The following is a 27,079-nucleotide window of genomic DNA, read 5'->3' as shown; positions in this document are numbered from 1 at the left end:
TGTTTTTGATTTTGTTTTTCCAGTCAAACTTGTCTAAATGTTAACGCTACATTTAATCTGAATTGCTGCGGTGATAGTCGCATTATCTTAGAATTGAAGCTCTTAACTTAAAAAAAAAATAATATAAGTTAAGCTCCCCTATTCTAAGACAAGTTTGACTTTGTTCCATTGACACAGTTTACAAACGTTTGAGGCTTAAAGAAAACTATTTAGTCCTATTCGAAACAAAGGTAAATACAGATGTTTCAGGCTTTAAATATACGAAACAACCTGATATGTACCTTGTTTTAGACTAGAATTAGAATTCCAATGACTCAATTGACTATGATTAATAATGATTTTATATTATCTTTTTCCATCTGCTTGCAGATTTACCCAAATTTGGTGAATTACTGCAAAATGTCACAGTGCCAGTAAGTCGAGAGGCTGTACTTCAATGTGTGGTGGATAACTTGCAAACCTATAAGGTAAAACATAATCAACCCAACAATTAAGCTAACAACCCAGGGCAAACAGTTTACACTTCATCAGAGGAAACACAATGAAATACAGGGTGGCGAATACAGGGGGAAAGCAAGGAAGAGAAAATAAACTTTTTATTCGTTTTCGTACCTTTGCGTGTCGTTCGTTAAACGCATAATGCGTGGCTCACACAACCTTTTTTGACCCTTTTGTCTTCGGCACGTTTCGAACCCCATGGCTCTATTTTGATTTTCGTGACCCATATGAAAGGGAGTGAAAAAAAGTAGAAGGAAACCAAAAAAACAAAAAATGGTTCACAATGAATTGCCGAAACCGAAATAGCAAAGCATACAACAATTTTGTGTTAGTCAGCTTTTAGGCTGAAAGGTAAATGGACAAACTGTAACAAATTGACCCTTCTGTTTGGTTGTTGTTGTTGCTGTTGTTGATGATGATGTCGATGATGATGACGATGATGATATCTTCTCTATTTAATGTAGTGGGCATTATGATGTTTATCATTTTGTTTGATTGTATTATATGTTGTTGCATTTGGAGCAGACAAATTGAAAGCTAGTGAAAGTGATGTCTTAACAATTGTTACAAATATAAAGACAACATTTTCTCTACCTTATAACTTGAGGGTCCTTAATAAATACATACGAAATGTGTAACCGTTTTATCAATTTTAGCTTTGTAAGTCAGGTTTATTTGATCGCCAGATATCGAAGTTGGATCTGACTTTGAACCTCAGTAACCAGTGATCAATATAAACTCAAACTCATTTTTTATTTTCCACTTTTTTATTGTCACCGACATTTTTCATCAGGGCCATGTTAAAAGTTTCCCCGACTGTATAGTAATATCAAATACACACTATGCAATCAGGAATACTCAGAATTTAGCATAAATCAATTTTAATATCGTTTCCAATTCGAAGTTAATTCTTAATTATTATGTTGCACTTTTGAGCTATATTTCATAATACCCCCGATGACAAAGGCGCTTGGTAAACATTTTGTCTTTATCAACCCGAGTACTAAGAATATAGAACAAAACTTAAGTCACTTTTTCACTAAACTGTTTTTTTCTTTCCTTGGTGACATTTTCATTTTCCACTTTTCGTTTCTTTCTTTGGTTATAAATGAGCCTAGGCCACGCCACTCAACTATTAGCCTAGTGGCCAGAAAATCGCTGAACATTTTAAACTACATAAAAGTTCTCGTTTCTCATTTGACATTACTTTCGGTTCTTCTTTTTGGGCAGATTGCGTGGCTACGTGTCGATACACAGACCATTTTAACGATACAAAATCACGTCATAACCAAAAATCATCGCATGAGCATAACTCATGCTGAGAAACGTGCCTGGATATTGCGTATACGTGATGTGAAGGAATCCGACAAAGGATGGTAAATGCTTTTGGAAAACCAAATATCTATAAATATAGCATGCACACACTCACACACATGTAACTTCGAACAATAAGATTAGTTTTGCATGTCAATATTTTGATAGATAATCTTACTAAATGCACTGTATAAAGAAGAATAACAATGGAAAGTTAAAAAGAGACATTTAACTAGGTTGCTTTCAGTTTTAGCTTCTTATCATAGGTATAACATGTGAATATTGTTTAAATTCGCCTAATCCTGATCCAAGAAATAGGTAAAACATACATACATATATGTAATCCTATACTATATCTTAGCCATGCGTCCAATTTGTTTAAATTTCTCTTCAATCAAATCGAATTTATGTAGCGACATTAAATTTATCAAGCCAGGGTTAAGACTCTAACAGGCAAAAGTGAATTATTGGTATAAGTTCTGTCTACCTATTGTTTGTTGTCTACCTATTGTTTGTTAGGGATAGATAGAGTATTTGCCTTAAGACTAATCCAAAAAGTATACTACAATTCATACCTCGAGTTAAGTTAAATAAATACAATAATGTTTTTCAACGACTTCAACAATTAAAAGTAGACTCACATTAAACAAAACAGTCGGCAAAGAAAGTCAAAAAGTTTTCTCCTATTTCCTTGTTAGCAATTCCAAAACATATGAAATAAAACAAGTGGAATTTTAAGGCCACACAATTGCATTATGTCGAAAAATGTTTCCTGGTATATGTATAAAAAAGATGCCATATTATTTATTAGCTAGACATATGAACTGTGAATGTCTCTTTATATCCACCTTGACTTCTAGCATGTTTATAGCTTGGCACGTTTTAAAGACATAAATTTTTATTCGAAACACTTTTATATTTTATAGCATTAAACGTTTGTGGCATAAAAACAAAAGAGTAAATCTCATCAATTTCATTTCTCAGGTATATGTGCCAAATCAACACGGATCCGATGAAAAGTCAAGTTGGTTACCTCGATGTTGTGGGTGAGTCTATCTATATAAAATAAATAAACCCAATGTGTGTGTGTGGGAGGGGGGAGGAAAAATATTTCCAACACAAATCGTCCAATTGATGTCTGCGTTGCACGTAACTTTTGCTTCGAAATTAATTGTAATTTGTCTTGAGTGCTGAGGTGGCGCGGCAAATGCATTCGCCCTACACTCAACAATAGCCACGATGGAGTTTCAATTGAAATTGGAGTAGATGGGATATAACAAGGAGTTGGAAGTTGTGTAGATGCTTTTCGCATTTCAGTTCATGCTGTTGATAGTTTTTCAAATTGCACTAATTGCTCAGTCAAGTGGCGATTGCTTAAAGTGGGTTATAGAGTTGCGTGAACCAGTTCTCTGGTAAAGTTGTGGCCAACTGCTAACTACTCTCTATTGGAATCTAATTGGGAATTGTGGGCGGTGTGTTTCTGTTTAGAAATAGTTTTAAGCTCTATTCAACCTAATTGTGCGGCAAAGAGTTGAGAGTTAGTGGCCTCAACTTGCCGTTAATCGCATGTGTTTAAGTTACTCAAGATAACTTTGCTAATTTTCCATAGAACGCAACTTCAATTAGAAAGTGTACTCATCACTGGATTCGAATTATACAATACTAATACTTAAGGTACCGAGCTCTCAAGTTTCAAAATCAACCATTCTATTCAATTTTATACACATTACCTGGTGTGCTTCTGTCTGTATGTCTGTATGTGTGGGTGTGTGTGTCTGAAGGTAATGAAACAATTTATCTGCTACGTGCTACATTTCGTTCTCGATTGTTTGCTCCCTGTCCACGTTATACCATGTCCTGGCGTTAATTATTCAGACAGCGTAGACCTCAGGCAAAATTTTAAATGAATATTCCGCTACCCTCTGCTCCTCATCCTGATGTGCTAGTGCTATTCCCTGCTTCTGCTCCCGTTGCTCTTGTTCACCTACGTCACAGCATTGGTTACGGTTTTGAGGTTTCGGGTTTCTGCTTCCTGTCTCTCGGTCGTAAGTAACCACTTTGGTTGATTGTGTTTTCATTGATGTCGAAATTCATTAAAGACCCGTCTCGTCCGACCCGCTACACTCAGCAAAATTCGTTAATTTGCCTGTTGATTTCACTGATTTGCATTCACATTTCATTTCGCTCAGTGACAGTAAGGGGGGAGTGAGTTGGAGGGAGAGCGGGACAGAAAGGCATTTAGCTCATGCCTTTCACTCAAATGAACTAAGCTCCATAAGCAAAGTGGCAAGCCGCTTTAAATCAGCAAGGCTTTTCCTGGCGCTGACAAAGTGCGCGATTTTGTGGTGTATACTTAGTTACTCGACGTAGCCCTTCGTAGCCAGTTCGCCAACCGCCCACCGCCAACCAACCAACCTCTCTCCCTCTCTCTCTCTCTCTTTCTCTCTCAACAACTACTGTTGTTTGCCACAAAATAAGCAAATAAGTATAGGAAAGCTTGTGGAAAGCGCGCTAAAGCAGTCAAGAATTCTATGAGGGTACAAAGAAAGTGAAAAGAAGAGACATTGATAAAGGTACAGGGAAATTGAGTTGAGGTTAAGTTGCAGTTGTAATCAGTTTGCCCCGTGTAGAAGGCTCCCACATGAATCACAATCTCTGGCGTTTGCTTGCTGACAAAAAGAATTAAATCGATGATAAGACAAGCAAAAGCGACAAAAGACACAACATTGATCTGACAGAGTTAGCTGGGTGGGGTAGGTAGTAAAGTTCTTTAATCAAATTTCAAAAATTTACATGCAATACCATATTTAACGTCTCTGATTTAAAGAAGGTCTCTTTTCTACCCCATCAATCATAATCATAAGTAGTGAGAGAATGCCAATGTCTACGCTTGACTCCAGTCATATGCAAGGGCTTATATCAGTACCTGGACAAAGGCAGACACATACATATGTATGCTTATAAATATAATGATTGCTATCTTAATCTAAAACAAATGAACGCTAATTGTTATGAAATTAGCATATTCTATATTAGTATATTGCAATATTTACCCAATAAATGTTTAAACTTTCCTTAATTGCTTGATTTGATTTAAGCATTAAATATTTGATATGTAATTTAACTGAAACTATTTCCATTTACCCCCATATAATATTCCTCTCCAAATACCTATGCACAAATATTTTATTGCTTTGTATGAAAATAACGAAAAATATTAAAAGCAAAAAAAAAAACTTCATTTTTTTGTACTTTGATATTTGTTATAAAAGCTACCTACCCAGAATTAAGAATTATGACAACCCACAAAAAAAACTAAATAAAGCAACAAAATGACGAATCGAATGGAAAAATGGATGAAAAATAAGTAAAACTATGGCCATCTAAAAATCAAATAAAATTCATAACTAAAAGTTTATACTAGATTTTAGTCCGGTATCAAGCCCACGGCATTAGGTTTGGATCTCTGGCCATTAAACCGTAAGCAAAAACGTCAATAGAAAAATACAGTGTTTCATATAAATTATTCCCAATGGTTGCCAGGCTACCACACCAAAACGAAAAAACAATCATCACCCCAAAAAAAAAAAAAAAATGAACTATTGAACTGCATCAGCGAAAAAATAGCAAAAGGCATTTTTCAAACCCAAAATGCCAGCGAAAATGTGTCCACAATTTGTTATGGGAGGCAGCTATATATTCTAGTTTCTAATACTCTTGCGAATGGGTATATTCACCTGACTCAATGCCAGACATATATGGTTTAAGTGTGTTTTGTAACCTTGTTAATTAAATATTTTCTTGAGGCTTTTAGATAATCCTTTTCAATCTCAACTGATACTCAGTTGAACGATCGAAATGCCAAGATGCTAGAGTACAAAAATTTCGATGCCATTTCAAGACTTGGTCTCTTCCGACAGTTTCATTGGTTTTGTTTTCTAGTTTTTGATGCATGTCAGTTGAGGCAATTGCCTTCTGCTTGATTGTGAGTGGACGGCAATGGGGCGAAAATTGCGAGGGAGTCACTGAGGGAAAGAGAGAGAGAGAGAAGCAGACAGATCGAAAAAGGAGATGGATTGAAATGGTCTAGAAAAAAGTGTCAAAATGACTGTGTGGAATTTTAGATAGTTTGTCGGGGGTCAGTTTGCCTTATTGATCCTACCCCTCAGGTTTAAGGTTACACATTTCATTGTTAAATTGATTGCATTTAAAAATTTAACAAGTATTCTCCAAATTCGTCTTCGTATGTCTTTCGTTTTCAACTGTTGATAATAATAATTCAGTTTTTTGTATCTTTTTTTCCCCGTCGCTGTCTCACCAAAAAAAAATTTAATCACACATCATTTCACTTCATTTAATAACTTATCAACTGCTGTTTTCAGCTGTGCTCAATGACTCACCCACACACACACTGACACACATTTGACATACGCGCCCGGATCAGCCCATTTCATTGCCTTTGCTTTTTGGCTGATTGAAACATGTGTGACGTGAGTTGAGGCATTAAAAAAGAAATCGAATAGGAAGAGGGGAGGACCAGCAACAGCGCCTACTTTCAATTTGTACCACTCTCAATACGTATACGTAATGTGCCAGTTAAGTGTGAAAGCGGGGGAAGGGGAAGAACCCGGAGGCTTGGTTACAATGAAAGTACATTTTGTAAAACATGCACATCATTGTTGACATGAAGACTTTCAAGTTTCACATTGTGCGTCATAACCTATGGCCCCCCCGTTTGCCTTTTGGCTTTTGTAAAAAACATGTGGCAAATAAACAATAAGAAGAAAAATTGCCTAGCAAAGTTCTTTTGTAATCAAAGGACTCTCTTACAGGTGCGAGAAAGCTTTTTTTCAGATAGATTTTTTGAAAAATTGCCTTACATCGCCTCAAATTTGTATTGTAAATCATGCTGTGAGCTTTATGACATTCTAGTAATTAAATCATGTTCCACTTCAACCAATTATTCCCTTCAACCTACCTGGAGTGTTTCCATTTTTTTTTTTTTTTTTTGGGCAGGTGAAAACTTGTCAAGCGTAAAATTATAATTAATTGCAATCCAGCACCCAAAGAGAGAGGGAGAGAGAAATGGCAGACATCCAACAGATGTCCAAAAATAAAAATTCTCTTGCATGATAAAAGTCGGATAAATGGTCACCAAACTGACATGTCCTTGTTGTAGAAGTGAGTGAAAAGTAAACTTTTTAGTACATATTCTGATGAATGGGAATATGTCACATCAGGAGTAACTAAAAGAGGTTGGACCAACATAAGAAGATTTGTATTTGTATATGTGTGGCTACACTTGTTCCAACATTTTCGGTTTAGTTTTATACAAAATGTCGGAGCCATTTTTTTGCTTATAGAAATATGACCGCAATTTAAGGCATAATATTTGCAATGACTATCTCTCAGTCTCTCAATGAGGTCCTATGGTCTCATGAGGTCCCAACTGTTAACTGTTTGGGGACAAAGGATAAACAATTGCAACTGGTTTAAAGCTTCATACTTGATAATATTTCTTATCAGTGATAATTGCGAATTGTAACTTAAAATTGCTGTGTTTCATAAATAGTTAACATTGTATATGGGGGGGAAATTAAATTATAATTTCAATTTTATGCAACTACATAACTACATACTGACGAACAAATATTTAAATAGTTTAATGAACGAATTGCCACAATAATAATTTCGCTTACTACATTGGCTATATCGATCTCTTTCTTTCTTACATGCCAACTAACATTATCAACAATAATAACAACATCCACAACGATAACAATAACAACACCAACAACAATTGTAACCTGCTGCCAACTTGTCCTGACACCTGGCCAACAATTCACACGCTGACAATTCTCTCGTTGGACCACGCGGCGTATGAATAATATGTCGCTTGTACCACTTGCCACAAAAACAAAAAAAAAAAAAAACACTCTTGCGTATGTCTATGTGGTGTGTGTTTGTGTGCATTTGTTGCTGCAGTGCCCCCTGATATACTGGACTATCCAACCAGCACCGATATGGTCATACGTGAGGGTTCAAATGTAACTCTAAAATGTGCTGCAACCGGTTCACCAACTCCAACGATAACCTGGCGACGCGAGGGAGGCGAATTGATACCACTACCAAATGGAGCAGAGAGTAAGTTGTGGGTTGAGAAGTGTGCGGGCTCGAAAGTCTCTCTGGGCTGGGAAATATACATTCCACACTCTATGCATGCAAATTTTTTGTGGCCTCTTCGCGCTGCGTGTTTTCTCTGCATTAAATTTCATTACAACATTTTAAAGTTACTTTTTCCCCATTGTGTAATTAACCTGCAAAAGGGTGCCGGAGTAATAATAATAATAATAATCAGTCCTTTTCACTATAATTTGTCCTTAGTTCTATACTAAAGCGTATGATTTGTTTTTAAATAAAAAAAACTTCTAATAGCTTTAATTTCAAACTACAATTATGAAGGCAAGTTTAATCAACTTGTGTTTTTAGTAGCTGAATAAATCCATTCCATGACATTCAAATTTTAATTGTAAATTTTTAACTCTACATTGGATCGATGAACTTCGCTGAGTGGCATCGAATTGCGACATGCAAACGAGATGAATATAAACTCCAAAAATAGTTTTGGCAAAAAAGGCAATGGAAGCCAAGTAACTCTCATGGGATGATGTCAAGAGCAAAATGCCAAAGCTTGAGGTAGTGAGGAGTTTAAATTTGCCAACAAGACTTCACAAGCTGCATGATGATAATGTTGAAGATGACGATGATGATGATGATGATGATGATAAAGTTGCTTTAGCATTTCCAATTGAAATTCTTTCAGGTCTGCATATGCAATGAGCTAGGTGATTAGGTGCAGGAGTCTTGCCAGAAGCTATGCATGTGAATATTTGAATAATGGAAGTGAGAGTAATTTTGGAATTTACAAACTAAAACTGCACAAATATTAAACGACAAAAATGTTGGTCTTTTGAGAATCTAACACATTCAGTTGAACTGGATGTCTTTGCAAAGTGCCACATAAATCAAAGGAAAATATTATCAAGAATTACGCAATAGTTTTTAAATCAAAAACAATATGACATTCCTGCATTAGCTCTTCTATTTCTTTTTCTTTCTAATTTAACTAACTAAAACTTACACAAGAGCATTAGTTACAAAATACACTTTCAACTGGTTATGGCAAGCAAAAATATTATTGCCTACATTTCAGCGTTAGACTTAGAACAAATATTACATAGATGGAAAACTTAGCAATTTGAATAAAGGTTACATTAAAATAAAACAAGTTGAAACTTAAATCCAAATGAATAAAGCTTAAACAAAGGTAAAGATAAGACCGAATTGTATATATTAAATGGTCACACAATTAGTAAGAAACTATACGAATTTAAAATAAATATAAAGTTGCAAAAAGCTTTAAAAAGTTTTGACAGCCCTCGTTTGAGAGGAAAAATAATTTGCCTAAAAGGATACATTTAAATGTATGGCTATATAGTAAATATATATACGTATATATCATTTGCTTGCTCTCGTTCTTGGCATTTAATTTGTATTAAGAAGATTTATCATCTTTTATTTATATTTCTTCCTGTTTTAGCAATCGCCTACAATGGATCCTTTCTGACCATTGCCAAAGTGAATCGTTTGAATATGGGGGCATATCTCTGCATTGCCTCAAATGGCATACCGCCAACAGTTAGCAAGCGTGTGATGCTCATTGTGCATTGTAAGTATAACAAGAGTAGAAATAAAAAGAAAGAGATACAGATACAGAAAGAGAGAAATATAAAAGAGACAGTCAGATATAGAAGAAAGATGATAAAATGAAAGGGGGCATATCAATTTTACCATATTTAAATATTTATAGTTTTACGCTAGAGCACCGCATGGTTTCCTGTCTTGAGACTTGAATGTGTATGTGTGTGTGTGCCTATATAAAGGACGGGCAATGAGTTGCCAGACCAGACACAGACACAGACACATACCCAGACTCAGACTCCAGACTTCAAACTGTGCGACACAGTACAAAGCGCCACTCCAAAAAATCTTTACCATAGAAAATATGCTATGCATTTTCATTTCAGTTACAGAGCGAGAAGAGTTGGCAGGAAGAGTTTGGGGAGAGGCATAGGAAGAAGAAGAGTATGCCATGCATAAAGTAAATAATTAAGTGTTTATGCCCCCCTACCTCTTTCCATGTTACACACTGTCACAGGATACCTTTGCTGCTTTGCTTCTATCAGCTAGTTAAAATTTTTAGAGCACTTGCTAATTAAATAAAAATTTAAGTTACCAAACAATTTGCTGGAAAAGTTGATGGCCAAGTTTAAGTTAGCTATTTTATAAGGTCACAAGAAAATTTCAACTAAATTAAGGATAAATTTTTTGTTCACAATTAGTAATTAAAATGCAATTAGTTCCGGAACAACAAATAGCAAACCACATAGTGGACAAAAAGTATTCCCTGACAAATGGAATTTTTTATAATTTTTTCTTTTTATATTGTTTCCTGAAATTCTTGACAGATTTTCCGCATTTTATATACACTTTTTGCCGTTGTTTTTACAGTTCCACCCATGATTTGGATACAGAATCAATTAGTTGGCGCTGCCATTACCCAGAATATTACATTGGAATGCCAATCGGAGGCATATCCCAAGTCCATTAACTATTGGATGAAAAATGATACGATTATTGTGCCAGGTAAGTTGTTAATTAGTCGACCATTTTGAATATTAAGTGTTTTAATTAATTTAAATGCCCTCCCACAACAACACTTGAGAAAAATCTCAAAACTTTGCTCTCTTAACCCATTGCAATTCGAAATGACTGACCTATCTATCTATCCATTCAACCACTTCAAAAGCAACCACTCATCTTTTACGACAAATGAACTATGCCGGATGACAAAACACAGAGGGAAAAAAGAGTGCATAGAGCATAAGAGACTGAGAAAAGGGTGTAGAGTGAGAGAGAGAGAGAGAGGGCACTCGAGTTGAACACTCAAAACCGCAGTCGGCACTTTACGGGGTCCATGCCATTACTTCTAACCCACCATCATTGCAAGCCTTGACACAAAGTTCCACGGAAAAAAATCACCAAACACACTCTCTCACACACACACACACACACACACATACAGAGAAAGAGAGTCAGTTGTCCTTTTTTTCTAGTTATTTTCCGTAGAAAATGGAAAAAGTGATTGAAAATGACCTCAAGTCAAAAGCAGTTGCTGCGCAGAACTGTTCTGCTGTCACGTGATTTTTTAATGGAGTTTTCAATTTTTTTCTTGTTTTTGTTGTTTTGGGTTTTTTTTCGGTTAGTGGTTAGATTTTGTTAAGTGCAGAAAGGGTTGTACCACGAAGGAGTCTAGGGAAAGTGTTAACCCAGAGTTTTACCCTAATTCAGCTAAAGTCTACACCAAATGTAGCTAATGGAGAATATTGACTAAAAAGAATGTAATCGGGAAATATCTTCAACTTCCCGCAGATAAAGGTAGCTAGAGTCCTGGATTTTAAAAGATTGCTATTTAACTTAACGATTTCCCAGTATTTTATGATAAAGATAAAGGTATACGTCATAATAGTGAACTTCAGAATTAATTAGACGCAATATTTTATTGCTTTTTATTCAATGAACTATAAGTCTCCACTTCTTAGTGTATTGATAAATTTCTTGTTTAAGCAAAATTGAATTAATAAACTGATGATTCAACTAAATTTTTAGATTTAACCTAAATCAACATTAACAAATCAAGCGGATACTGATTAAATTAAGTCTTTCATTGCTTAGATTATCTGACCTCACTCATCTCATCTGTTTTAACCCTAAATGTTCCTTTGACTTTTAAAACCTAATCGCACATATCTAACCCCTTATTATTTGTATGTCAATCTGGCCTTACGTTGAGCTTAGGTTACTTGGCTTTTCTTTTTTTGACAACTTTCATGGAGATTTCTTTTCGTTTTGTTTTTTTTTTTCGTTATTGTTGTTTGCAAATAAATTGACTTTTCTACTGAAACCCAATTACCTCTAATCAAACAATTGCCTTTGTCTAAATCTTTTGCTCCCTACCACACAATCCATCCATTACAAAAAGCATTTTACTAAACTAATCAGAGTCGCTCAGTCTGCCTGGCATGCATAACAATTACCCAAACCCCATGCTACTTCCTACCCCCATATATATTCACCTATCTACCCTATTGTAAGGTAGTTACCCATATCCAGGCATTAAGTAAACTACTAAATCTAACCGACATCAAACGTAAATCAAAACCTGTATAACAAACAGACAAACAAACAAAATCATCCAGTCCGGTTTTAGTCCAGAAGGCGTGGTAACCAAAACAGACTTGTTTTTGTATAAATTAAAATGAACCATTTGACTTCAGAGGAAGATTGAGAAAAGGCAGCAGGGTGGGTGTGTTAGAGTAGAAACAGGAGCACACAAAACTAGACCAGGACCAAGACAAAGTTGCCCAAAAAGATGACATGAAGAAGCCAAACGACCAAGTCAAGTTGTGGCAAAATGCAAAAGTTTTTTTTTTTTTCTTGCTTGGAGTTGAATTACTTTGGCCCCTAAAGGAAACTGAAATGGGTTAAAGTTCATTGTGGTTTTCAGCTCTCTCACTTTCTCAATGTCTTCATTTCTCAGGTGAACGCTTCGTGCCAGAGACATTTGAATCGGGCTATAAAATAACCATGCGTCTGACCATCTACGATGTTGACATACAAGACTTTGGAGCGTATCGTTGTGTGGCCAAGAACTCATTGGGCGACACAGATGGTGCGATCAAATTGTATCGTAAGTATTCCTTAAGATACATAGCATTCCTTTATATAGCCATTGCAATAACAATAAGCATCAAACTTAAATACATAAGCAACAATGGCCATAAGTTAGACAGGCATTGGCAATTAGGCCCTGAAACTATTTGCCTAACTGTCGCTTTTAATTAATTTAAGACAATGCCTGGTCAGCCCTTCCACTTGCTGGTTAGAGAACACAATGTGTACGTAATAAATTCCTGCCTAGTGGCAGGATTGCAAGAGGGTTAGGCAAGAGGTCAAAGTATCAGTGATTGATTTAAGAGACTTGCAATTGAATACTCCTGTTTGGCAAGTACAAGTTGCTTATTCATATTTGCTCTTTGACCTCCCCTTTTTAGATATACCACAAACTACTACAATTACAACCATGGCACCCACTGTGTCCATCAACACTGTGCCTGTGGTTCTTGTTAAGTACAATAAAGGTTAGTTTTCTCACACTTGCAACAAATTAAGTGAAACTCAAGTACCTTGTTGTTGTTCTTTCGTTTAGATCAACGCTACAGTAGCAATGCAAATCAGAATAGCAATAATCCCTATGGCAACAACAACAACAATAACAATCATCAACAGAATACAAAATCACAACGTATTAAAACCAAAAACATGGATCATCAGTCATCGGATGGTACGATGAATAATATCTATATGGGTGCCACATCGAGCTTATGGAATTCGCAAGATCACCATGCCTCAGCTACATCAACAAGAGGCAGAGATCAACATCAACATCAGCAGCAGCAGCATCAACAACAACAGCAACAACACCAACTCCAACAACATCACAGTAAGTTCAATTCCCCTAATGTGGATGGGGAAAATCTGTTTAGTAAGCCACTCCAACCTTGAAATCGAAACAGCATGCCAACTTATCCCTTATCCATGACACAGCAGAGACCATAAATATTTGGCCATTTATTTTATGTTTATGACAAATCATAACGACTTTAGCTCCTTCGGCTTAAGGGGGACAAGTCTGCTCGACTGCCTGCCAATGCCGTTGCCGACACTTGTTAGATATAGATATTTATATTGTGTTTTTTTTTCCTCCCCGCCCCCCTTCTTCTTGACGAGCTTTCCAAAAGAAATCACAAAGGGGGCAACTTAATAGCATAGGGTAGAAACGACATTGAGTTTCCCTCTAACTTAAGTAGGGTAACCTTTTACTGGGGTTTTCTTAACCTTAACTTGTAAGGGTTAAGCTTTGTTCAGTTTTTAATTTTCTCACGTGTGTTGGTTAATTTTAAGCCATTTTATTTGAATTAAGTAAAAAGGTTAAGATGTTCAAAAATAAAAGTACAATTTCTGTTATGCTTTAGCTGATGTTCCTTCTTAAGAAGGAGACAAATGAACGAGATCAGAAAGCATGATAACAGATAGTCGTAAGGCCATTTGGGCCCTTTATTTTTTTAGTTTGTTAATCTCAGCCCAATTTTAAATCTAAAAAACTGAAACACCTTAATCATAGATACTTGTCCCATTACAGGGTATGCAACATAAATATTTGTCCAAAGCATATGACAGTCTCTTCCAGCCAGGCCGTCAGTATGTCTGTTCGTCGCTCAGTTCTTCTGTCTGTCAGCTTTGTCTCTCTCAGCCAATGAAAATATGTGTTTCTAGCATGCAATTGTCTGTCTAAAGGTTATCGCTTTTTTTTTTTTTTTTTTTTTGTTTTTCCTCTTCCTTCCCTTGGTCACCCCTTTTGCTGACTTGGCAGAGTGTCTGGTTTAATGTGCTGCTAATGTGGCCCATCATAATGTACAATCATCATAAATAATAACGAGCTTTGCGAGGTATTTGCTTTCTTTTTTCCCCCTTTTGGAGGGCTAAGACTAGCTCGAGGTGCCAATGCGAGTGTGGAGTGGCCAGAAGTTAAAGATTAAACACGAGAACAACTGCAAATCCAAGTCCAAGTTTTGTCAATCGATAAACATAAAATTTTATAATCCTTAGCAACTCGTTTTTCTTGTCTCTTCCTTGTCTTGCCAAGGGACAAACGCATAAAATTTTACAAGGCCCTCGCTGTGAAGTGGAAAATTTCTGCATACGCGAGTTTTGGCTAAAATAAAATGCACTTAACCAGAAGCAGAAGCACAAAAAAAAAAAAAAAAATAGCAAAACGTGGCGACAAAAAATCAAATCGAACAAATTGAATATGAGTGGGCGGAGAGACAGAAAGTTAAAAGGGGTGAGAGTGAGGCAACATGCTATAAAAATTTCAGACAAATTGCACTCAGGACATCATGAGCAAAGGCAACTTCGGCTTCATCTATAGCAATTTTGGCAAACGCAAGCAAAAATGTTGCATCCTTCTGACAGAAAAAGAGGGAGAGAGAGAACAAAAAATCCTAAAGAGAAGTAGATGGCCAGCCAGGGTGGGAGGACGGGGAGTCATGGGGTCTTTGAGTGCTACAATGACGACAAGTTTCAAGCGTTGCATGCAATGTCGTAAGCGCAGCGTTTACAGTTAGATTTATTACCTGCTAGATGTTGCACATATCGCACCAGTAGAGCGAAAAGCGGGGAAAGTGATATTCGTTTTTCGTACGGGGTTCGGGGGCTGGGGGTGGCAAGACAATTTGCGGGTGGCTATGGATGTTGGTTAGTGGGAGGGTGCCTAGCATGCGGTTGCTCGGCTTATCGTTGCCGAGTTTTGCATATGTCGCGACTGTTTTTGTTGTTGCAACCCGCTGACACTTTAAGGCAGCAAAACAAGCAAAGTTTTCATGACCAGAAAATGAACGTTGCAATAGTTTTTGGCCAAATTTTCGCCACGCCCTTCTATGTTTGAAGATATTCGCAATTTGTTGAATGCAAATGACCGTCAAGATGCGACAATTGTAAAATGTAAATTTTAAAGTTAGTTAAAGCCCCCAAAAACCCATATCAAGTTCTGGGGTTTTGATTGAATTTTTGTTTGGCATAGTTAAGAAGATATTCTACTGGTGGGTTGATGTTGGTGGTGGGACTGTTTATGGTCATTAAATGCTGGCCTGGCAACTTTACTTTTGGGTATATAAACTGTCATTAAAATGTGTTCTGCCATGCCAACATTGTCCAGTAGCAACCGCAGAGTGAAGCTGTTGCAGCTTTTCTTTTTCTTTTTTAATTTGCCCGGCCAACGGGCAACAATATGACACAAATTACAAGGAAATGACATAAAAAGAAATTGCGGAGGCCAGTTGCCGGTCACCACATGCGAAAGAGACTCCATCATTACACTCTCTCTCACTCTCTCTAGCACTCTGAGTCTGAGTAGAACGGAGACTCCCATCCATGATGATTACTTGCATTCAGTGTCTGGCAATAATTTGCTTATAATTTGCACAAGCTGTCTGCCTCGCACCACTCCACACCACACCACTCTACACTATTAACCCACCGCCACACAATGGTGCACCATCAGCGGCAAATGCGCAAAGTGAAAAATGATAAAGTAAATGAAATGCAACAGACAGTAGCAGCAACAGCAATTGAGGAGGAGAGGACCATCGCGTGCCTCGAGTATTTTATATACATAGTTCTACAGCCGCCAAGTATGCTATACCTTTTTCTTGTTTTTTGTTTTTTTTTTATTTCTGGTTACTTCGCCTGGGCACAGAGCGTTAAATGCATAGCCACAATAAAAGAAAAAAAGAAAGCAGCAACCAACAGAATGAAGGAATAAAATAAAATGCACAATAAATAAAACGTATGGGTTCGCTCTAAAGTGAGTCTCAAGTGTTGAATTCTGCCAGTTTTGAGTTTCGAATCTGTAGTTTTTCTTTAGTGCTTTTTTAAGTGCAGCAACCCGAACAATTTAGGAGATGTGTGAATGTTTTGAACAAATGTCAAGGAAATGTCAAAGAACATATCCTACACTCTTTAAATGCTGTAAGCAATACTACAATAATTTACTGTACATTTATGATTGGAAAGTTTTCCTTAATTTCTAAGGATTAGAAGTTTATTTTAAGCACTGCTCTAAGAGTGTCCGTTTGTGCACTTAATTGTTGTAAGGTTTTCAATCACAATAGCTCTAGTAGAGAAATATTAAAAGAAGAGTTCTCGAATATATTTTAGTAGTTTTGTGTTGAAAAATTCGTGCTTAAGGTAGTTTGCAGTTTCCACATACAAACAAACAATTATTCGGTGGCTCAGTGGAAACTTATGCGGCTTTTCCGCCTCTGATGAAGCCATATTGAAATATAGGTGCATCGCAATGTAATTCAAAGGATAAAGATCCATAACAAAGTGATAGATTGCAGGTAGTCGAACCAAAAAACTTAAAATTTTGATCAAAAGTATTTGAAATTTCGGATAAACAAAAGTTTGTTTTGGGTAACATTAGTTCAGAAAGAAACATCTTACTGGTTTTGAAAAGTTATGAAGAGTTTAATTTTTACTTAAATTAAATCTAAAATGTTCTGTATTCATGTGCTATTTCCATATGGTTTCCCATATCGATTTTAATTGTAATTAAACGAAAAATTGGTTATTAGCTTGAATTCAACTTTTAAAACTTTTGAATTGAATTATAGTCGGCTTGCATTTTATATTTTCTGGACCATCTCTCTATCTCTGGTTCTCGCTCTCCATCTCCCTCCTAGTATCCGCTCTTATGCCTGACATATGCAGGACTCCAGGACAAACAATTGCGAACCGTAAACTGGTTGTCATTGTAAAACAAAAAACCAACCAGACCCCAAGTCAAACTTCATTGCATTGAACGAACTTTGTCATAACTGTGAAATATGGCATCGAATGTCCTTTATTTTATTTCCATTTTTTTCTTCTCATTTTTATTTTTTGTTTGGGCCCACCCAAAGGACTTTTCGTTTTGTTCGTACGCTTGTTCGTTTTGTTTTTAACGAGTGAAGGAACCCTTTTTTTATATTTTTATAACAGGAAATGCGCAAATTGCTTTGCACCGGGTTCGAATATTTGTTTGTGTGTGTGTGTGTTGCTTGGCGTTGGTGTTCGTGTGTGTCTTTTTGGCTTGTATAATATTTTTGCTTTTATTTTTTTGTATTTTCCTATAAGCAGCTTTAGCCAACTCCTTTTGGCTTTTGCTTGTTTTGCTGGCGTCTGCAAACATTGCCAATGTGTGAAGAAGCCGACACCAACACATTCAATCTCACAGGGGCCAGTATCCTGTCCATATGTGAGTGTCTGCGTGTGTGCGGCATAGTCTGGCTGATTTTTATTGACGTCTGAGCATGTGTTTATGCGTGTATGAGGGGGAGGCTCGAAGTGTACGGAAGATGAAGCGGAAGCAGCTCCCAATGGTATCTTTAAAGCGCTTTAACGTAAGGAATGCAAAAAAAAAGAGGGCAAAACTCTCTCACACACACAAGCACAAAAAACAAACTGTTGTGGGTAAACGGTTTTAGCTCCCGGCTCCTGGCCATATACACATACACGGGTTTTATAGGTTCTTTGGCTAAACTCTACTTGAGACAAAACTTTAAGTAATTTCTGCATAATTCTGCTCATAAGCCCCTGGGCACAATCAAATGAGAAGTTATGACCTAATCTGGTTAATAGAAATAAATTGCACATGTTTATGATGCACGTATTGTTTTAATTTAATAACATAAATTACCTTAGTGGCACATTATTATCTCCATTTCAATATAATCTAGTGTGTCAAATGAATACCAATCATACTGTAGTGTTGGGCATTCTAATAAGACAATCTATAGTCAATTCCAATTAAAGATCAATACAAAAGGTAACTTCAACATGCCACCAGTTCTATCTGTTATGGGACTGACAAAAGGCATCACTGGACAATGACCACATAACATGTAAGATGAACAGAAATGCTACAGCAGGGAGTATCTTATAGTAAAAACTAATCTGTAAAGGGTTAGTTACCGTTTACCAATAGGCTCATCGACACACTTTTGTAGTCTAAAGAGAACCAAAGGTGACATAAAACTATTTCACATATAGTCGTTTATTTTGGTGAAGGAATCGACAACCATTGGAAGGAGATGAGTGAAACGAGCACTGAGCAAACCAGAGAAGATATTACTAGCCCTAGACTTTGCTGTATCGAAGTATTACTTAAATATAATTAAGATAGGCTTTCTAAGATAATATGAGAACTTGTCTCTCTCAATTTATGTAAGGCAAAGCTATAAATTTACATAGTCTTTTGAAAAGATTTCAAACATATCTTATCCGATGCTTCGGGATGAGAAGACAAACAATAACTGAAAAGGGTTCGAAATGAATCAAAATTAACAATGTTTGTAAATTATAAACATTAAAGGCAAAGGCTCAATGGTCATTATAATCCACATTAATCATTTTTAACAGAAATCAACCTATCTCATCAGCAATCGTGTAAAAATTTGCTTAACATAAAACAAAAATCATTCAATTTTAGCTAATAAATATGATTTTTTAAGAATACAAAAATTGATTTGATTGCTCTTCATTTGCATATGTTCATCAATTTCTATAAACTTCATTTCAACTGCAATTATTTGAAATTTGGTTGCCACATCTCTCCGCCACACAATTTGCTAGCAATCGACCTAATGACCAATGCCTCACTAAAAAAACCAGAGAAAAATATTCAGTAAGAGAAAAAACGAGAGGACCGAAAAAAAACACAGCCCAGACCAACACGCAAACAAATGTCCAATGAAACAGATTGCCAGGCAAACAAACAACCAAAAAAAAAACAAAAAACAAAAAAAAGGAACGGCAGGATAAATTGATGGCAGAACCGAACAACAACTCCCCCACAATTTTTTTGTTTTTTTTCGGTTAGCTGGGAGGTTTTCTGTGGAATGCCTGGCATGGTGTTACGGCGCAAGGGTTTAACGCACTTAAGCAATAAAAATCGAAACAATTTTCGATGCTGCCAAGTTGAAATTGAAACAAAATACCAGCAGGACGACCAGGACGACTGGTGGCAGAAGGAATGATGTGCGGGGTGGGGGGGCAGAGGTATGGCAGAGCAGTAAAATACTTTCGATTTTGCCAAATGGGAAATACTGTATAAGTGAGAATGTTATAAATAAGTGGGGCAGAGACACAGAGGCAGGACTAGTAGTTTGTGTCCTTTTTATATGCAATACTTTCTGACAAACAGAGTTTGGTTTTTCTATATCCTGTGAGAGAGTGCTCTCCTTAGCCTCTCTCACTCTCTCTCTCTCTTTCTCTCTCACTTTGTGTCTCGCTTATCGTTGGTTTTTATCTCTTTCGCATTGTCGCCTGCTACAAATGGTTGGCCATAAACGCATCCTGTGTCTATTGTTTATGCTCGTTGGTGTGTGGCAAGCGCATAATTGAAAAAGGACATTCCAAAATTGACGACCTCGGGGGTCCTTGGCTGTTATGAAAAGGGCATGTCATATGACATTTGATTAACTTGCTGGCATAAAAACAATACATACAACAAAAACAACAAAACCTCAATCAATCAATATAATCGTCATTGGTTCTGTTTGTGTTTGTATTTGAACTTTTCCATTTCCCCTTCTCTATTCTAGATCTCGATCACAGTACTTCATACAGAGCTGATGGCAAAAGTCCGCATTTGATTAAACATGATACTGGATCCCTAACCGATGAGCTAGATCGCATGCAGGACCTCAAGAGTTCATCAAATCAACTGAAGAATTCGTCGCAGCCAGTTGCATTGTCCTTGCTAGTTATCCTTCTTTACCATTTGAAGGCGTGGCATGTATAAATCTAAAATTCAAAAACTTAACTTCTCAATAAGTGTACAAACCCAAAAATTAATTAATAAGCAATAATTTAATGAAACTCAAGTTGATCGGTAATAAAACTTAATAATAATATATAGGCATTGATTCCATTATTCTGATTTTGAGAAGCTTGAAGCTAAGACTTGCTTAATGTAAAAAGTTTGTTGTTGTTTAAGTCCATACTAGAATCTAAGTTGAAGCAAGGATAAATTGAAAGCGAGATAAGTTCTGCCAGATACAACGGAAATACAAAGTATTAGCATGTAAACTATAAGGCATAATTATTTAAATATTGCAACAATAAAACAAAATAACAAAAACAAAAAGGTTTGTAAATCAACTAAACCAAAGGAAATTAAAATGGATTTCTCATATGTAGTTTGTAAGGACGAAAACGAAAATACCACAAAAATGTTGCCATCACTTTTAGTTTTAGATTCATTTAAGCTTAGTTTCTATGCACTGCAAACTGGATTATAAATGACTATGATATAGCATATACATATATACACATATGTATTTATATATCTATGTATATACCTATACATATACATACATGTATTTACACTGTAATTTTGGTTTAAATGAATTCAAATAAATAACAAATAAAATGCCGTCGAATTCTAATGCAAATGAAACTAAGTCTTCTATAATAAAAGGGTAAGTTGAATACTTACATTCTTATTTCATAATAGAAAATTGTGATAATTTTAACAAATATGTACCTATATTTAGGATTTGTAGAACTAACATGATGTAAGTTGATTTAGTTTATTTAATATTCCTCATGCTTACACATCGAAATTCATGATCTTAAACAGACTAATCCAATATATTCAGAGGCGAGTCTAAGGCTGTTAAATGGAGGAATTTTGCCCTTTCAACTAAGCAATAAGCTGTTCAGTGGAACTAAAAATAAGAGTTTTAGGTTAAAATTCTTTCTAGACAAATTTCAAGTTGCAAGATCTAGAAGCAACTTAAAATTTGTTAAAGATAATCAATTCTTTTATAACTTATTGCAAATTTTAAGGGCCTAATTTCCCGCCTATGATACATCTATAACTATAGCTTAACTATAGTGTCTCTAAAAGATCAAGAAAATTGCAGAGACAAATTAATTTCGTACCCTTAAGACATACATACATATCTCAAAGGAGAAATATTCAAGTTTCAAGGCGATATGCGCCGATTTAGATAGGCGATTCCCAATCGAATGAGCGGAGTATTTATCGACTATCAAATATTGCACTGTTATTTATAAATATTCACGTCTTTCTAACCTATTCTAATTAACTACTATTAGTTAGAGATTTCTTGAATTCAAAATATATAAGGAAGTGAAGCCATGAACATTCGTTTACCATGGAATGGAATGGAGTGGAGTTATAGCAAGAAAGCGAGATTTAAAACCTAGAAAGACCTAAGATCAAGCAGTTGCACCTTATAAATGAAGAAAGTGAATGAATATTGAGAAATTACGACTCTCTTTCACTTTTTGCTATGCTAATGTGCAATGATTTTAATAATTTAGATGCAGCCATAGCTATTTGAGGATATTGAAGAATTTTGTAAACTTTTCTTTGAATTCTCATTTGTTTGTATTTGCAGCTGACTCTGACACATTTTTCCCCCCTTTTCTCTATTATTCCTTCTTTTTTTTTTTTTGCTGGTTTTTAATAGCAGCCTGAAGCGAATATTTACTGAGCCACAAAATGTACACCCAAGTTGCTTGGTCGGTGGTGCTCCCCCGCAATTTAGCCACCTCTCATCGTATTGTTTACTTTGCCAGCCAAACATTTTTACGCCATCGTCCCACATGGTAACAACTTTCATTAAAAAAGTGGGTAGATGTTCATTTACACACACACATACCCTGCACATAAATGTATAGGTACACATACACATACATATACAGTGAAACCTCGATATAACGAATCTGAGGGGGATCGCAAAATTATTCGTTATATCTATTGATTCGCTATAGGTACTGAAATGTAAAACCTTAGTCCTTTCAAGGGACTTAACAAAAAATTCGTTATATTGGGTTTTTCGTTATAACGAAGTTCGTTATATCGAGGTTTCACTGTATATGTATATATCGTTAGCGACTTTATAATTTAATTTAAAAATGCGCAGAGCAACTGCAGAAAAGCAAAAGAAGAAAAAGCGAACCAAGCTAACTAAAAAACTAAAAGTAAAATAAAACAAAAAAGATGAAATAATTATTAAAATGAATTAAATGTCTGCCGGCTGCCCTCATAAACTTCAGCGAGTGGGCAATTAAATGGCTAGTTCGCGTTACTCCTTTTTCCCCCCTCTTCCCCTTTGTTTTATATCTGCTCAGGATTGAAGAGTTAAGCGGTACAATGAAAGTAAAAAAAATGGCTTTCTGGTGCATTTGACTGAGAATTTTCGCACAGCAAATATGTAGAATAAAACTAACATGAAAAGATTGAAAAAATTATAAAGTTTGGAATTTTGTATACTCTTCAAAACTAAAAAATACAATGAAGACCGATCGAAGAATGGATCGTAGTATACAAACGTTCAGAATATATTGTTGAATCAGAGCTTTAAACTAACACAATTTCTATTGCTGAAGCATCGAAATAATCTAGCCGTCTGAAAGAGTATACAAATTCGAATACAAAGCGATGTGTTGCACACCGTGGAAACCAACCAACCAGCTAACCCACCCGCCAAGTTAATAAAGCCAACCGACCATGTGCTGCATGTCCGAAATGAAATTGCCAAAAGGAAAATGTGAATATCCTAGAAAAGCAGACAGCAGAGAACAAACCGCAATGGCGGCTAAAAAGGATACAATACATGTGTCGATTTATCGAAAATACATGGAGTTCATTGCCAGCACCTAAAAGTAGGCCACAGAAATTTAGCTCTTGTTGCAACATTTAACAACTAATGCATTATTCATTTTGGTTACATGGCAAATTTTTATTATTTAATCAGGTAATTGACAATGGCTAAAGTCCGTTGTAATCAAACATCATCAAATTGTCAATTTTTTTGCCTCCTGATATAGTACACAGATTAATGAGTTCAAACCACAACAATGAAAATTCTAATATCCATATTAATAATTAATGTGAAGTGTCTTAAAAATGATTTTCCATTGGCTGCATTGAGATAATTTAAGCTTTAAAAAACAGTTTGCTTCTTTTTTTTCGTTCTATGTACGTGTTCTTTCTTGAATTTGCTCCCTTTGATATACTATGCTTTTTGCTCACCCACTTGCGTATGCAATGCATTTTGGTCCTTTTTCACTCTCCTTCATTTTCCGTTGAAATTCTACCATCTTTTTGTTCCTGTTGCAGTTGTCCTTGCGGCGGCGCCATAATTGAGCGAACTTTCGCTTCACCACCGACATTGCCACTGCTTATGAGGTAGACTAAATATTAGCTTGTAAAATATTTTATATTTGCTTAGCACTTAAATGAAAATGCGATTTCTTTATTTACTTTTACTAATTAACAAGCAACACGTAAGTAAGAAGTAAAATATGGAGTAATCTTTTGCCCATTCTCTTGAAAGGGAAAAGGTGAGAAAATGGTTTACGAAATGATAGGATTAACCTAAATGAAATAATGATGGACATTTAAAAGGTCTAGAATTAATTTATTCAACCAAAAACAATTTTAATGTTTGTCTATCTATGAACAAAGCTAATTAAAATTTTACAAAACAAATTATGTTCTTCTTCAAATGTAGCAAGCTGTCCAATACATTTAGTTAGTTAGATGCATTATTAAAATTGAAGCCCACAGAAATAATAATAAATATATTTTAATCTCTATGGCATAAAATGTATTTTCTATTATATATGAAGCAAATCGTGGTTTGAAAAGATATTTGTTTAAATGTAAAATCAGACACAAAACAAAATGTTGGGAAATAGCAACAAATTGAACCCTGCACTACTTATATTGAGGGTAAAATGCCGGAAAAATGTAAGTTAATTCATTAAGATTACTAAATTGAAAATTGGGTAAAAACTTTTTAAAACTTATTTTTCGACAATTAACTTCAATTCACTATAAAAACAAACTGACAAAATTCAAAATAACACAAAAATTCTGTTTTAAATCTAACGTAAAAGCTTTTTGGCAAAGCACAATCCGCAAAAAGTTTATTTAAAGGACGAACTTACCGGTATAAGTTAACTGTTCTGAAGCTTTTCTTTGCCAATTCACAAACCGGAAGAGCTTTTAAAGATACTTAACATTTAAGTATTTACCTGTTAACTGTAAACTTACAGGAGTTGTAGATGCCAGCACAAAGAAAGGATTCTGAAAAACAATAACGTAACATTATATTTTTGATAAAACTAGTAAATGGAAAAATAAAGAGATATTGTCAGGAATTAGAAATTAGAAGGAAATGAACAGCTAGCTTGAAATCTCTCCTTGTCTTTTCCTTAAAATTGTATCATTAAATTTTAAGCATACTTGCTTAATACTTTAAATACTAATTTTTGATTCAGATTCTCCACTTGCTTAATACTTTAAATACTAATTTTTGATTCAGATTCTCCAATTTAGAATGGATTCATAGGAAACTTTTTGATGTTGTTAAAAGCCAAGAGGAATGCACATATGACCACAAATCATCATTTTTAAAAGATTCCCAAAAGTTGCCACAAAAAGATGATGTGATACATAAAACTTAAATGCGAAGTTTAAACTATAGCAAGCATTTAAACTTCTTTTCGTTTCTTCAACTTACAATTCTTCTCAACAATTATTCTGAAATCACATTAAAGTGTTATTAATATGCAACACGAACTAGGTAAAATTTAGGTAAAATGCATGAACTAATGCAGTTTAAAACAGTTTCTTGGCTTTGATTGAGATGGGTTTTGGCCATCTTGTGCAAAAATTAAGTTTCTATCTAAAAAAAATTTATTTCTAAAGCTAAGTAACCGAAATTCTCTCATGAAATTTGAGGAATTAACTATACAAATGATTCGTGTAGAGGATTCGAGTTGCGGCGCGACAATTGTAAACAGGCCAAAAATTGAATAAACACTCACAGTGAATTCGTTGACAAGTGAGAAGTGTCAGCAGAAAATTCAATTAAATTGACTCCAGTTTGGCGGTCGATTGAAAGCCAAAACGAAAATTTATGGCAGCCGCAAAGCAACGGTTGAGTCTCATTGCCAGGCGTCTGAGGTATCCAATCTGGTCCACCCGATTCTCAGCCCCATCGGCTGTACCCCAACCCCAAAGCCGACACCAAGGGCATTAAATCAACAGAAATGAGAGACATGCGTGAGGGAGTTGCATAGGAAGGGTGGCGCACGAATGACTAGCCATGTGAGCTGACCAGAAACCATTGTGGTGCAGCTTTGATGCACTGTTCCATCAGCTCACCTCCCCGCCCCCGTCCACAAACACACCCAACACACACCTTTCTACACATCTCATGCCACTGGTATGCTGCTAGCATAAATCCAAACATTTACAATATTTTGCTAATTAGCAAAATATGTGTGAATAATGAATGTGACAAAGGGGGTTGAGTAGAGATCAACTTAGAGCGGGCGAAAGAGAGAGAAGGAGAAAGAGAGAGAGAGAGAGAGAGGACGAAACGCAGGCATCGAATATGTTGGCTCCTGTAGGTGTCATATAAAATTTATGTCTAGGACTGCCCACAAAATGAACAGACAGACCGACCAACCGACCGACCAGAAAGTTGGATAGACAGAGGAGCAAAGGTAGCTGAAAAGGAGCTGACAGGCAACATAGACTCAACATTTTCCTGATTTCTGTGATTAGTTTCATCAAATTGGGAAACGAGCTGGAATAATGTCCTATATTAATCAATCAAGCGACTTCACTCCCACAAACCAATTGGGTAAAGTATCAAAGTCTACCAGCAATTATAATGTAAGTTACGAAAGAGAATTTACTTTAAAGATTAATTTTTTTCGAAAAAGGGGACTTTAGGGATTTCTATTTAAATAACACAATTTGATTATGCACTTAAAAAGGAGTCGCCAATAATAGTCAGTTAAAGATGAATCGCCAATAACATAATTTTAGAAAAATTAAAAGTTACTTTCTTTAAAACTTAAATTGAATATTAAATTGAAACATTTTTCACTAGTTATTATTTAATGTCAAAAGCTAAAAACATTCAGAGAAATTTTCTAATACAAAACTATTGGTTTCTCCAGCTCTAGGTCCAAAAATAATAATGATAAGCTCAGGAAAAATCAAAAGTTTGATCAAATTCAAGGTCGAAAACTAATTAAAATAGTTTTTCTTATTTGTTAAAAAATGAGGAGGTGCAATCACATTTGTTATAAATATAATATAAATTTTCATTTTATTGTATACTTTAAAATCTTAATAATATTAAAGTTCATAATCTTTTATCCTACCTTATCCTTGTATCTCATGATTTTTTAAACTTTTTGTCTTTCACTTTTTGATTGAATTAATTTTGCGTAACAAAAACTTGTCAATCTGAGGTGTAGATAAGAACTGATCACTGAAATGACTGACAAAATTCGGCTCAACCGTCAATTAATAAGGGGAGAGAATAACTCGATTGAGAGCACTGGAAGGAGATACCGAGAAAGAGTGAGAAAACTTTAAAGAGAGTTTCAGAATGAGCCATTTTTAGAGTTTATATAAAGTACTCACATTTAATGATTACATAAACTTTTTCTTTCTTCGCTTTTTGTTTAAGAATACTAA

General features: G+C 35.5%; 1 protein-coding gene across 1 annotated transcript in view; it reads left to right on the top strand.

Annotated features, from left to right (window-relative positions):
- The window catches only part of DIP-theta (Dpr-interacting protein theta), a 41,853-nt gene extending 20,881 nt beyond the window's left edge, over positions 1 to 20,972 (top strand). The window contains exons 4-13 of the mRNA XM_068295079.1: positions 370 to 467; positions 1,729 to 1,874; positions 2,797 to 2,858; positions 7,798 to 7,956; positions 9,413 to 9,541; positions 10,384 to 10,518; positions 12,473 to 12,622; positions 12,987 to 13,073; positions 13,142 to 13,435; positions 20,139 to 20,972. Of these exons, the coding sequence (XP_068151180.1) occupies positions 370 to 467; positions 1,729 to 1,874; positions 2,797 to 2,858; positions 7,798 to 7,956; positions 9,413 to 9,541; positions 10,384 to 10,518; positions 12,473 to 12,622; positions 12,987 to 13,073; positions 13,142 to 13,435; positions 20,139 to 20,338 (1,460 nt within the window). The 3' untranslated portion in view covers positions 20,339 to 20,972. The remainder of the gene's footprint in view (positions 1 to 369; positions 468 to 1,728; positions 1,875 to 2,796; positions 2,859 to 7,797; positions 7,957 to 9,412; positions 9,542 to 10,383; positions 10,519 to 12,472; positions 12,623 to 12,986; positions 13,074 to 13,141; positions 13,436 to 20,138) is intronic.
- Positions 20,973 to 27,079: the final 6,107 nt, after the last annotated feature.

Source organism: Drosophila tropicalis, unplaced genomic scaffold, assembly GCF_018151085.1.
Source record: "Drosophila tropicalis isolate 14030-0801.00 unplaced genomic scaffold, ASM1815108v1 contig_845, whole genome shotgun sequence".
Taxonomy (NCBI): Eukaryota; Metazoa; Arthropoda; class Insecta; order Diptera; family Drosophilidae; genus Drosophila; species Drosophila tropicalis.
The sequence above is the reverse complement of the archived record's forward strand: the minus strand, read 5'-3'. Positions and strand labels throughout refer to the sequence as shown.